Source organism: Setaria viridis, chromosome 7 (genome assembly GCF_005286985.2).
Source record: "Setaria viridis chromosome 7, Setaria_viridis_v4.0, whole genome shotgun sequence".
NCBI classification, from domain to species: domain Eukaryota; kingdom Viridiplantae; phylum Streptophyta; class Magnoliopsida; order Poales; family Poaceae; genus Setaria; species Setaria viridis.
The window spans coordinates 25,376,765-25,391,198 of record NC_048269.2 but is presented as its reverse complement, the minus strand read 5'-3'; the positions used below and the strand labels follow the sequence as shown (position 1 = coordinate 25,391,198).

Genomic DNA, 14,434 nt, shown 5'->3' with positions numbered 1-14,434 from the left:
AAGAGGGAACGACATTGTCATTAGAAACTGACAGCGCATATGTTAGTCATGTGACAAGATGTGTCACCAAACCGGGGATCAAGGACCATCGTCACCCTTCACCATTCAGGAGGTGCTAGAGACTAGAGTTTGAAAAAGGAAGATCTCAAATGTGCTGTTCATGCGTGTGAAAAGAGAGCAAATCAAAATATCACATAAGTTAGCTCTGCCAGTTGAAATATTTGTACCACACATTATAATAACTCTTTGAGTATCTCCTTCTGATTTAGACTATTAGACATTTTAACTTTTTCCAGTTCATAATTTTTACTATTTAGATATACAAGTCTAGATGAAAACCTATATATTTTTAAAGTCAAAATAATTAACAATTTGAAACAAATGGAGTAACGAATAAAATCATCTCTACGGAGAAAAAAATGTGCGATCTATACTTTCCGATATAATATAAGCAAGCCACCGGTTCATGAGGCCGTTCCGGGTTAACTGTGACAGCTTTTCATTGCAATGGAAACTGTGAAACAGCCAAACTGGCCGGTTAGTGAAGAGCACAAGCAGCCTGCCCCTGCCGCCGCCCTCAAAGCAGCGTGGAATTACGTCAGCGCCCCCGTACTTTTCCTCCCTTCTTCGTTCTTCCTCGCCGCCCCGTCCCCCCCTCCCTCGTCCCGTCTCGGGACCTCGACACGAGGGCACGCGATCCCGCCACCGCTCACCTCCACCACCTCCAAACACTATCCTGCCCTCTGTTCCCATCCCGCTATCCCGCCTCAGGGCTGCGGGGGACGAGGTGGGGTCCCCCGCGAGGAGATGCACCGAGACCGAGGCGCCGCAGCGGCGGCCGGGGGCGCCGGCGACCGGAAGCGGATCGGCGAGCCGATGGACAGGTCGTCTCCGTCGACGTCGTGGGGGTTCTCCGGAGGCCGCGAGAAGGAGCGGATCGTCGCGGGCAAGCAGCCGGAGGTGCCCCGCTCCGGCGCCGGATCCACCGCGATGTCCATGAGCAAGCTCGCTGACGGTGAACCCTGCCTCGCCACAATGATTTCATTATTTTTTGCGGGTCACTTTTTTTTCCTCTTTTATTGTTGTTTTTGGCCTGCTAGAGGTAGATTTGTGTGTGCTTAGTGAATTATGAGTAGAAAAAAACTTTTGAACAATGGCATGACCAACTGGCAACTGTTAGATCACTCATACATCGTTTACCAGTTGAGGAGCACTCTTTTTTTTCAGGATTTGTGTAGTGATATTCAGTCATAATGCTAAACTTGTTTAGTCTGTTTGACTGCCTTTTTTTGAGGATTGTGAATGCTTGTGAGGAAGTTCGAACTTCGAAGATGCAAAGTTAGATTCAGATTTGTAGCTTCTGGTCTCTGTACATCAGTTGAGGAGATTCATAGTGTCCATAGTTCATTACTAGGTGCAACAACATCCAAATGTCAGTATCGCCAGTTAACACTACTTATGTAATGCATGGTAGTTGTAATAATGTAAATACATGTGGTGGCATGTTTAAGGACATTTGGTGCTCGTTTGGTGTGACATTTTGTCAACCATCTTTCTTTGCTTGTTAGGTCAATTTAAGTTTTCACCTTTTATATGCACCTTTTTGGTGATTAGGTCATTCAGCAGGATCACCTATCAATGAGTATGCATGTAGTTATAGTTAAAGACTTAAAAATGACAGGTGCACCTCAAATGTTGAACTCAAAAGTATTGTGGAGTCGGAGACAATACTGTAATGCTGCAGGACAGTGTGGTTCAACCAAAAGGAGAAAAGAGGCCCAGACAAGTTCCAGTGTTGAAATAACCTCTGACCTAAATCTGCAAAACAGGCCAAATACGAGAAAATTCCAAAACTCAAACTGTGGATAAGAAAACAAAATCTATTATAGATCATCTGTGACACATCAATTTCTCCTCATTACAAACTGCTAAAACTAGATAGCTAGTTAGCTACTTGCTTGCTTTATATATATCTCCCGGAGGCCTTGTTGTATGATCACTGGAAATTCAGTGCCTAATATTCACGACAACGAATAGTTCCTGTTAACCTTTTACAGTTGAAATATACATTGCTGTTTTGTTAAGAAACGTCTCCACATCAGAACAATTCAAGAATTTTAGTTTTAGTTTGATTAGTTGAATCAAGCAACCCGATTCTGGGACCCATGTTTTTGGTTGGTGCCCTATGGATGCACTATTGCACATGATTGACTATGGGGATATTCCTTATGTTGATATTTCTTTGCCGGTCATAATTTGTGTGCTGATCCCTTTACAGAAGAATCAGGAACTGACAGCGAAGAATCAGATGTAGATGTTAGTGGTTCAGATGGGGAAGATACTTCATGGATTTCATGGTTCTGTAGCTTAAGGGGCAATGAGTTTTTCTGTGAGGTTGATGAAGACTACATACAAGATGATTTCAATCTCTGTGGGTTAAGCAACCAAGTTCCATATTACGATTATGCTCTTGATCTGATATTGGATGTTGAATCTTCCCATGGTATACCCCACCTCTTTTTTCAATATACTCCCTCCGTTCCAAATTGTAGATCATTTTAGCTTTTCTAGGTGCATAGTTTTTGCTATGCACTTAAATATAGTATATGTCTAGATGCATACAAACATCTATGAACCTAGAAAAGCCAAAACGACCTACAATTTGAAACGGAGGGACTAGTATTCAATTTAGAGAGAAAGTTACACCCGCTGTTACTAGCCCTAGATTTGCCAGCCTTATATTTTAAATGGCATGGAGATGTGCGAGATGCTGGCAGACTGTTAGGGATTGAATACCAGATTGTTTTTTTTCCGTAAATTTAAATATAAAATCTTCCAGTTGTTTTATCATATGAACCAATATACTTCACGTAAACTCTGCTTCAATCACCTTCACACCATTATAAGTTTGTGGACCAGTAAAGGGAATTATGGTACATAACTCTCTTATTAATATTTAGTAAATGGTTTTCTGGCCTAGTTGGCTTCTTGTCAGTTAGGGTATATTTAGTTTCAGTTATGAACCTGGTCAGCAGGAACCAGCAAGATAGAGTGTATGAAATAGATTTAGGAAGTTGAAACTGGAATATGGTATCATCCAGGTCACATTGCACTTTATGCCCCACATTGACATTCTACCACAAATTGTGGGTGCATATGTAACTGTTAGACAGGCAGGTTAGCTATCCTTTTGTTAGGCCTAGAGTCCACATGTGATGTGCTGCCACCGGCCCGGAGGCCAGAGCCTGTGAGCGCACTTGTAGTCTTGATCCCTGATTAGTAATAGGTAAGGACATCCAACGTTGGTCATGTATCTATAAGCCACAACCCTGGGACTCCTTGCCTATATATGTACATGTGCATCACGTGGTGATCAATCAATCTACAATTCGGTGTGCCAATCTTGCTTACATGCATGCCACTTGTCAAGAGGAACTGAACCTCAGAAGTAGAAATAACATGCATGCCACTAAGACTTGTGGAAAGCATTATGATACGTCTCTTAATTCTTTCTGCATGATAGAAAAAAAAATGTTAGAATGAAGATCATCAACTGAGTATGAAGTGTAAGTTAGGATACAGGAATAATATTGTCCTAGTAGTATTTGCAATAGGCTTTATTGCTAAAATGAACCTAAGTTATTATTGTGACATAGCACTTACAATAAGTATTGTGCAAATACACAGGTGATATGTTCACAGAAGAGCAAAATGAACTTATTGAATCAGCTGCTGAGATGCTCTATGGACTGATTCATGTCCGGTATATCATTACAAGTAAAGGGCTGGCTGCGATGGTAACTCTCTCTTAAGTTGTTTCTGATGGATTTATTATGTATTAGTACTGTTATTAATTTGTGCATTATCACATTTGATGTTTGTGCAGTTGGATAAGTACAAGAATGTTGACTTCGGCAGATGCCCTCGAGTGAATTGCAGTGGTCAACCGTGTCTTCCAGTTGGGCAATCGGATATTCCTCGTTCGAGTTCTGTGAAGATTTACTGCCCTAGGTGTGAAGACATCTACACTCCAAGATCCAAATATCTAAGCAGTATCCTTTCATATACAATAAAGTTTGCTCTCACTCTGAAAGGCTTCTGAAAATATTTTACCATTATGTGATCTGTCTGTGACTCAGGAAGCTGCTAATACCCCCCCCCCCCCCCCCCCCCCCCCCCAAAAAAAAAAAAAACATAGGGTCGCATAATTACACTTTATTTACTTGTGATTTTCACATTGCAACACTTTGTTTAGGTAGGATGTGTTTTTTATATAATACACTGACAGCCTGCAATTACTACTATATTAAAAGAAATGTTGCTGGGTTGCATCAATGCGGGCAAGTTCTTAAGAAAAGAACATTCAAAGATTCCACATTGTTCTGAACCTCTGACATGCTAAACTTACTCTTGGTAGTCATGTTTTACATCAAGCTAATCCATCCAACAAACGTTCAACATGATTCAGAATAATGTATAATCTGCATGCAAATAGAACTCTTGAAGAAACAAAATGCCATATGGTTTTTTGAGAGAAAAACGAAATGCCATATATTACCCATGATAAGAGTGATTTTTGGACCGTCAGAACGAAAAGGCCTCATTTTTTCCTGTACCGTTGTAAGAATTGTGTTTCGTGTTATTTGAAACATAGGCCATCATGCACTTCCCTTGACTTGTCATGTAGACATCGATGGAACTTACTTCGGAACAACATTTACTCACTTGTTTCTGATGACATACCCGCATTTGAAGCCCCAGAAGCCCGCGCAACAATACATCCCCAGGGTATTTGGGTTCAAAATTCATAAGCCATGAGAAATTTGAAGGCTGAAGATGTTAAAGATTCATCTGCGTTCAATAGCCCCTTGTGAGCTGCTGGTTTCTGTCTGTGTGTTGCCGTTTATTGCTTTGTTCGATTGGTGTAGCCCTGGCTCCTCCAATGTTCACATATCATCGGAATGCACCTGGACGCCCCCGGCTGACCTCCATAGTCTGGCTTCTCACCTTGACCTGATTATTCTGATTTGATGCTTGTGGTTTGTTTAGCCTAGGTGAACATCCGTATTCTTTTAAAACAAGAAAAGGCCTTTATATTTGAATTTCACAGTTGCTGAAGAGGGCAAAATGTTACTGTGATGCTGCCAATTCTCCCTCTGCTGTGATACTCCATCTGTTCTCAACATTTGACGTTTTGAACAAGCATTTAAGTTCACTTTTGACTAAATAGTTTGTCATAAACGTCATATACTTTGGACGGATATTGTATTTAGCTAACGGATGTACTCCCTCCGTCCGTTTTGGCTTTTCTAAATACACTACTTTTGTTATGCACTTAGATGTATATTATGTCTAGATACATGATAAAAGTGACGTATGTAGAAAAATCAAAACGAATAGTAATTTGGGACAGAGGGGTAGTATTTAGTTAACAAGTCATATGCGTACGGTTCATGTTCTTACTCCGATTGTCATTGTGTGCTTTCATTGCTGTGTGAGCCTGTGACGAACTCTTGTGGCCTAATATTTGTTCGATATGGTTGGTTGTCTAGCCGAGTTGGTGCCGTAATGGGAGCATCACTAGACACCACACCGTCATCGAAGCACATGCTAGAGATATGAGATATGCAAGGAGGAAAACATGACACCGGCTCCAATGGGTCAGGGCACGGCACAAATCTAAGGATGACACCACGATGAGGCAGAACATTAGGGCAGCCTAAGGATGTGGCTACGCCAGAAAAATTAACAAGTCCTGCAGCAGTATTGGTAACACAAGGAAAACAAAGACCAGCAAAATCTCATCCTATTCTTCCTTCTACTAAGGTTAGGACCCCAACGACCTGCTACCAAATGCAACACTAGCAATCTAGGCACGCTGCCTCCCTACCCTGATCAGGCGTTAGACGCACACACCGGACCGCCTGGCACACTGCAGGTTGGATTTTGCGCGGATCTCGTCCACGGCGGAGTCGCCCCTCTCCACTCTGATGGATTCCAGCATGCTCCCCAGAACCTCGGACGCGAGGCTGTTGTCCAGGGCATGACGTCCTGCCGGCTCTTCCCTGCCATCCCGCTCCTGCAACAGCCCTCCTATCTCCGTCAGTGAGATCACATCTTCCATTATGACTTTGGCAAATATTTGCCCCAGGAATTTGGTGGCTTTCGGCGCATCAGTCACAGCATCTTCCAAGGTGGATAGAACATGTTGGAACCTGGCAAAAGAGGCAGATTGTTAATTGGCACCAAGTCACCGATTGCGGAACAGAATTTTTGCCATATGCACATGGATGATACCCCTGGAGTAGCTGCCTCTGGCTCAGCAAATTCTCTTGAGATTTGCACAAGAACACCAAAAGTTTGGCCAAGAGATCCCTATCCAGGTCTTTCCTTTCGAAGGAGTCATTGATCCAAAGTGACACGAGTGAAGGGTAGAAGCTGGGAGCATTCAGTTCTTTTATGCACAAAGCTACCTCCTCCTCGTCCTTAGCACTGTGGGGCAAACATGGTTAGTGTAATGATAAGATTATGACAACCTGAGACTGAATGGGAGGTTGTATGTGTTTGCTCTCCAGGCTAATCAGCTTCCCCAAAGCATCAAACATGTTAGCAGGCAGTACCGCAGATAACGCTTTAATTTTTGTTGCATCGATTATGCAATATACACATTTGTTCTGAGAGCAAAAAAATTATGCTTGCACAGATAGATGATGTAAACAAAGGCAACCTATGACTGGAAAAAAATCATCACCAAATGGATGAAAGAAAAGCCTTCTTAAAAAAAATAAAATCATAGAAGATGGGACTGCTGCCCAATTTAAAATGTAATTATCTAAGGGTTTATTATAATATCAAGTACGGCAAAAGATATTTCACTAGAAATATAAAGAAACATTGCTGGATACAACATAATACAAGTATCATTTTTCATTAAAAAAGGGCAATGGCTACATGTGATTCATCTGTACCATCATGTGGATTAAAAAATGATTAACCAAATTCGATAACTTCAGGAAATAGTTTTAAACAAAAGTGCTAAGAACAGATGGCTACCTATCAGCATATATTTCGTAAAAAATGAGAAAGTTTAATAAATATAGCATTTACAGCATATAAATAAAGCATGACAAATGGGAGCTTGCCTGTAAAATTCTTTTATGGTTAATATCGATTTTTCCTGAAGAACCTCTTCAGGGAATGTCTGCGCTTCAGCGCATATATCCTTTTTGACCGTGGAGGATATATGTGTTTGACCAACATTTGACAGTAGAGGTGAAGCATGATCTGCCGTTCCCCAGGATGTATTACTGGCTCTGAAGTTTGTTCGCTTACTAGCTGCTCCTGTAACTGAACCTTCTTTTGAGTTTTCTGATGTTTGACCATGATGGCTGTTCAAAGGAACTTCTGGCAAAATGTCATTTGAAACAGGTGGCTTCCCACAAACCGACATTCCTCTTCCTAGGTCACCTTGAGGACCAAGGCGAATGGATTTATCAGAATGCCTTTGATGGAGTGCAACTGGCAAGGCTCTATTCGAAGGCTGATATCTAGCATCCAGATTAACATTCTGGGATCCACTTGTACGAACTTGAGACGATCCACGTGAATTCAATGCAGAAGATCCACGTGAATTCAATGCAGGAGGCCCAGATCTCAACCCAGAGCTGATGCAGGTAACAGATGAGTTATAGTTAGGAGAGGAGCCAAACCTACTTGATTGGCCCAACTTTTGTTTTACCGCATCCCTGCGGACCTCATCGATCTTTTTTGGCCCTTCCACTTTCCTTCTCTGTCTCCACTTGTTTTTTCTAAGGTCAATCACATCTTCCAGCATAAATCTTATACGGGACGATAACTTTGAATTTTCTGACAGCTTCTGTATAAGGTCAAAATAAAAATCCATGTGTACCTTTGCCCTGAGATGATCTATCATCTCCCCGATCGTGCTCATCAATTTACAAAGAGCCTCTAGATCTTCCTCATCTGGGTTTTGATACTCGCCTAGCAGTTTATTTATGCATTCATGCATTATTCTCTCGGTCAACATTTTTTTCTTATACAATTCTCCAATTAATCGAATATTTCCAAGCATGCATCTCCGTGCTCGAATCCGTTTCTCTTCTCTCTCCCCTTCAGATTGTTTTGTACCACCCTCTTCTTCAGCTTTATCTGCTTCAGCTTGCTCTCTTTCACCTCTCTCAAATTCCTCTTGGCATTTATTTAAAAGCAGTCGTTTGAAGGTGATTTTCTCATCATCCTTCACAAAGTTTGGTAGGGCACCAGCCAATCGGAAACAGAAACTAGCATACATCTCACAAAAAGTGGGCTCCATCAAGGCTTTGTCAAATATCTGAGATATCACGCCAGTAAGTGTGACTACATTATCAATATTCAACTCCTTGACCTGCGCAAAAAGTTTTTCAAAATTTTGGGGGGTTAACTTATTCAGAATAGCTTTCAGCTGCCTTTGTTTAGCCTCTTCCTCATCAGATACCTTACCAATTTCATATTTTTTCTCAGCTTTGTGCATAACTGGCATAGATACTTGAGAAGCTGATGAAATACCCTGAGCATTAGTTCTATGTTGCCACCTCTCATCTACATAGCCACGGCTGCGTTGAGATACTACTTCTTTCATAGCTCTGGAGAGCATCTCACCACTATACTGACTGATTGGCTGGCTTTGTGAAAGACTTCTTGTAGATCCGTGTCCGTCACGCTGTACTGCATCCCATCTAGAAAATACAGGTTGATGTACATTGTCAGAAAGCGAGCTATGCCCAGGAACAGGAGAAGAAAACTGTTTTCTCCATTTATCATCATCAAACTTGCCGGCCATATGGCGGTTAGCTCGGGAAGTTGCTGAACCTCGATCTTTTATCCTTGCATGGTTTGAGTTAAGATCATTATTGTCAATAAATGGAGCACCAATATGTACACTCATTACTGCTCCAGAAATATCAAATCTAATCTTGAAACTTGCAGGAAGTTCTATGCAGCTTTGTGCAAATGTTAAAAGAAAATCCCGAGAATACCTTTTATGGTCAAACTCACATTTATCTTTGTTTACTTCTGCTCTAATGCACCCAAATGCTTTCGAATTTTCAATAGAATTTTCAGTCGTATCTTCCCAGCCAAGCAAGTCAGCCCTGTTCTGGCTATCATTTCCACCAGCTGAACTGTCCTTTTCAGCATCCAATGTACAATTCTGCTTTAAGTCAGCTGTCAACGAACTCTGGACATCATCTGATGTATTAAAGCTCTCAACGTTCTCATTCAGGGAGCTGGATGCACTATCAAGGTCACAGTACTTTTGTCCACTAGTCTTAGGAAGCATCTCCTTTCGTCTTTTTCGTCGTCCATTGGTATTTTTGGCCTTGGTTGATTCCAAAACAATATTTTTTGTTTGCACCACTGAAGCAGCAGCCATGGAGCAATAATTAGATATTTCTGAATCAATCCTTTCCGGTCCTATTTTCCTCTGAGTGCTAGTTGAATTAGAAGCAGGGGCTTCACTTTTGACATCTCTTGCAGAGTCTATTCTACTATCATTCTGCTTGTTCTCTGGTACAGATGTTACAATTTGTGCATCTGGTGAAGGTTGCTGATTATCTTTTGACGTTTGCATATCAATGGCTATGGAAGGATGCAAATCAATTGATTCGTGACATCCATGAAATCGTTCCGATTTAGTGACACCAGTGCTGTCCTCTGATCCAAGGGCAGTACCTTGTGTGGTCGTATCTACTTGTTCTGTCTTTGACTTGGAGCACATTCCTTTTTCATTTACAACGTGTTCTTTGATCACAAAGTCTTGGTTTTGCAATGTAACTGAACCATTAAGTTCAGAATTTTTTTCTAGAAAGGGAGCTGGATTCACCTTCGCCTTTCTAAAACCTTCTGTGAATGTATTAGATCCCACAAACTTTGGTATTTCTTGTGTATAAATTAATGGAGGCTTCCCCAAAATGCTATTGCCATCATATTTAGAATTCCTATTAGTCGGTGATGCCCCATCAGTACTGGAAATTAACGAAGCTGCAGACCAAATGACACTAGCAGTTCTGCCTGAAGCCTCAGTATGTGATAACTCGAGTTTTGCATGGGACGATGAAGTTGTTGGAATCACTGATGATTCTTCCATATCACTAGGTTTTGCTATCACTGAAGATGTACAACTTGCAGTAGATGCCAAAGGTAAGTTACTGGTTGAGGTAGTTTGAGGACCCACAATTGGTGTGACGTGATTAACTGAAGCTTGTTGAGTCTGTGTCTGCTGGGTTGGAGCAGCCTGAGATATTGAATTGCAACTTATTCCAGAAGTTGCAGCTGGGGTTTTGAGATTGCCTTCATCAGAAACTAAATTTGCAGGTTCAGGGGAAATTTCCAGTCCAATCTTGTGATCGCTTTGCCGATTCAACATGGCAGGTTCACCAGAACACTTTAATGGCACCTCATTCTTTTCAGCAGGAAATGGAATAGGTTGCTTTAGTTCAACATGACGTAACCCTCTGAAACTGGAGACTTCTGAAGCAGTATGCAAATTGGTCAATGCCCTGGAACTAGCATCAAGCCAAGATATCGGCATTGGAGGTCTGATGGAAGTAATTGGCTGGTTGCTATTAGTGGAATCAAAGCTATGCATCGGGGCCTGCATTTTCGAGGAAATTTGCCTACTTGCAAGTGGGACAGTAGTGGTGTTGGGAAGATAGATAGGTCCTGAGTTGTACGTGCCTGCTCTAGGATAATACACTTTCTGAAGTGGAGAAAATGTTTGAACAGGCTGAGATAGCTGGTTTATATTATGCAGAGGCATCTGCCCAGAAACAGGAACACCCATAAAGGAATGCCCACGTCTATCCAGCATCAGCTCTTCGTGTGTCTCTGGATGTGTTATCTTGACAGTTCTCTTCTGTTCATCACCGCTTCTAGGATGCTGCTGAGACAACTCCTGTGCAAACCTCATGTTGCTGAACTGAGGAAGGTGACAATTAGCTGGAGGGGCACATCCAAAGCCTTGTCCTTGGTGAATGAAGGTTTGCTGATGCAATGCACGAGGCTGGGTACCATGAACAAATATCGGTTGTATGTGAGATGCATTGCCCACAGGGACAGCCATTTTCACGGGTAAGGAGCTGGATACAGAGCCAATCGACTGCATTTGAAAACCTGGCCCCTTGAACTCAACGGGAACTTGAGGTTGCTTCTGCTGAAAAGCAACAGGCATTGATCTCCCAGGTACCGGAAGCATAAATTGCGGTGGCGCCATGTTGGGAGTATATGAAGGTGGAATTTGCACACTTATCTTAGGCTTGGTAGCAGGATATTTGTATGCAGTATCAGAGTGGTTAGGATTGACCGTATCTTTTGTTTCTCCTTGATTTTGGCACTGCTGTTGAATTGGGGAAGACGGAGTTTTGGAAAACACCTTGCATGAATCCATGCACACCTGCACACCATATAAAATAAGTTATAAAAGGTTGTAAAGCAGCTGAGAGAGGGTTGGCTGAGGTACCGACTTTGCTAGTTGGAGGAACAGAATTTAGCATCGGTGTCTCATGCAATTCAGGAACATGAACATTCTCATATTTGTCAATTAACTCATCCCCTCCACCAATAACCAAATCATCTGTTGCTTCTTGCTTTTGCTGCTCTTGGGCAGATAAGGAAACTTTATTAGGCTTGTCAGATAATCCATGGCAGGCCTGAATTTGTCAAATATATAGGTAAGCGAAAAATAGAAGACCAAATAAATTCATTCAGTGAAATAAATCATGACAAATGAATGAACCTTTTCATGTTTGTTCCCATTCAGATCATAAGGGGCTGAGGATGTGCAGGTAGTAGTATGCTGCAAGAAGATCATCATGAAACTTTAGTAGATATCAAACTCAAAAGCCAACATGAAATAAGAAAACTAGATGCCATACTTGCTTGTCAATAACTCCTGGGCTAAAAGTTCCGAACTGAAGAGTAAATGCAGGGGACAAATACCCTGGGGACAACATCATCAGAATTCAGAAGAATGTAATCTTATCTAACATTAAATCAATTTAAATGGAACTAGCGGGCTTTTTGTTCTAATCATGTTATGTTCAAAATTCTTGAGAAACAGAAAAACCTTTTGTGGGTACTGTTGGGGTTGGCGAATCTGCCACCCAGGTTCCTTCAGCAGAGACTGAGTTCAGGACATCACTCTGAGCAGGCACATCGGAAGGTTTCACATTATCCAGTGACCCGAAAGATGCTAAAAAGGGAGAATCATCAGATAGTTTCGCTAAGAGAGAGCTTTAGCGTATATGCTGAGACATTAGTTAAACTGATCACAGGACATAAATGTAATCTGTTTCTAAACATTTCGATCTCTTAGCGAAACTTATGTTCACAAAGTGTTTAACCCTTCCGATCTCACCAAATCCATGCTAAAAACTTATCCATGGCAAAAACTCATGTTTACAGATATAGGAAACCTGAGGCAAAACGATAGAATTCCATGCGAGAACACTACAGTGGCATGATCTGCATCCACACCCTTCTATGCACTTCGAGTACTCAAGCATCCATATATGTAAAAGGGAAGTGTTGATTGCGAAATTGCACATACCACAAGCATCCGCACCTTGGTTCACTGGTTCCGTGGTGTGCCCAGCAGCAGCAACGGCACTCCCCTGGGTCAGCGCACCCGCCGGCGACCTTGGCCTGTACTGCTGCTGAACGCTCCCAGTTCTCCCGCTGCAAATGCAATCGGCACGCCGAAACCGCACATATAAACGTTAAAAGCAACACGCGTCATCACGGAGATTAAACACGCGTCACGCGTCTCACCTCCGGTAGGGCGGCGATCGCGGCCGCGCAGCCGGAGCTGTGCTTCCACGGCCGCCGGAGACGACCCAATGCGTGCCGCTGCCGCTGCCGCGGCCGGGCCTTCGCGCGGCGGTGGCGTGATCGTTCAATCGATCCGACCTAAACTGGTTCCTGTACATATATCCCCGCTTCGATTCGATCTCTACAAACAAATGAAAGAGTTAATTTGAAGCCTTCGGCACGATAAATCCGGATGACCAGCTAGGGTTATGCTAGAACCAAACAGGAGACTGAAAAGTGCAGGAAATTTATTTTGCTAAAACTAATTCGGAAATTTCTCGCTACGGTTCGACCACATTGCGGCGAAATTGCTGAAAAATAACATAACAGAGAGAGAAAAGTTCGCGGAGATTATCCGCGGCGAAACGAACAACGCCGCGATGCATGATGATCACGCAGGAACTTTTAAAATGCAAGTAAAATTAACCAAACATGCTGCAAAATGCAACTTCAAGGATGAGATGAGCCCTCCAAAGCGGGGGAAAAGGACGTAAAAAAAAAAGATGCAATCCAATGGGGAACGACCACGGGAAAAAAATCAGAAAAAAAACATGAAACAACTGAAATCTCTAGAGAGAGTCGTACATGATCGGGCGAAGCAAAGCGACGCAGCGACCGGGGTTTAGGGCTAGTGCCGGTGCAGCGGAGGCGGAACGGAATCGAGCGCGGAGCGGAGTGAGGGGTTGGGGAGCGATGAATTGAAGGCGAGAAGGCCGGGGGAAATTTGGAGGGAATGGTGGTGAAAGGAGGCGAGACAGGTGGGAGGCGGTGACGCGTGTGAACTGAAGGGCCGGGCGGCGCTTAACCACCTGTGTGTGCCAGGATTAGCAACGGGAGATTAGTGGATGGGCCGCTCTACAAGATACTATCGGCTGCTACTGATAGCAAAGTGCTTACCCCTATATCGGATCTGAGTCTTACTAATTCCACATGCTATTGGCGATTGGCAAATCATTTATTCGAGTAGTGTCTCCCGGATGCGGTTTTGGAGTATCGTTATAAACATGAATTATTGAAACCCAAAGCTAAACTCTGCTTGCGTTTAGCCTAAAAAAAGCAAGACTCAATTAGCACAGAGAGAGAAAAGGCAAAGGCTCCTGTACCATTTGTTTGCCTTTTCCATTGCACTTTTCATGAAAAGCGTACTTGTGTTAATCTTCTATAATAAAAAAAGTTATGCATTTCAATTTTCAAATTAATATTTGTCCTATATTGTCAACTTAAGTCGAAGCTTATTACTTGAGTTTTGGAGCTTTTATAGAAAGAGTTAAGCCTTTTGGATTAGGCAAGCAATATTTATACTCGGAATTAGGTTGAGTATATATATTTACTTCCAATAGGTTATCCGATTGTACACTTGAATTTGAAAGCCATTCACTAAACATTTTCACACTGCAACTTATGTCATCCAAAATTTCACTAAGATTAATGAGGTATTAACTATCCATTTACTTTTAACTTAGATAGTCAAATTTTTACCTGAATTTTAATATATTTACTAATGAGTTTTACTTCTCAGCTTAGGTTATCAAACTTTGCACTAGTAGATTGCCACCTCAACTTAGATTGC

The 14,434-nt window shown here is 42.2% G+C and overlaps 2 protein-coding genes across 2 annotated transcripts; one reads left to right on the top strand and one right to left on the bottom strand.

Moving 5' to 3' along the window:
- Positions 1–597: 597 nt before the first annotated feature.
- LOC117864530 (casein kinase II subunit beta-1) lies at positions 598–5,118 on the top strand. The gene is made up of 5 exons (XM_034748667.2): positions 598–1,015; positions 2,279–2,503; positions 3,688–3,797; positions 3,887–4,052; positions 4,688–5,118. Exons 1-5 carry the CDS (start codon positions 808–810, stop codon positions 4,816–4,818), a joined length of 840 nt encoding a protein of 279 aa, XP_034604558.1. The 5' UTR covers positions 598–807; the 3' UTR covers positions 4,819–5,118.
- Positions 5,119–5,720: 602 nt separating this feature from the next.
- On the bottom strand, positions 5,721–12,718 carry LOC117864529 (eukaryotic translation initiation factor 4G). Its single transcript, XM_072294985.1, has 6 exons — positions 12,122–12,718; positions 11,931–11,995; positions 11,792–11,851; positions 11,520–11,705; positions 6,298–11,449; positions 5,721–6,215 (listed from the first exon to the last, which is right to left on the bottom strand). The coding sequence occupies exons 4-5, from the start codon at positions 11,547–11,549 to the stop codon at positions 7,088–7,090; spliced, it is 4,392 nt and encodes a 1,463-aa protein (XP_072151086.1). The 5' UTR covers positions 11,550–11,705; positions 11,792–11,851; positions 11,931–11,995; positions 12,122–12,718; the 3' UTR covers positions 5,721–6,215; positions 6,298–7,087.
- Between the last annotated feature and the right edge of the window lie 1,716 nt (positions 12,719–14,434).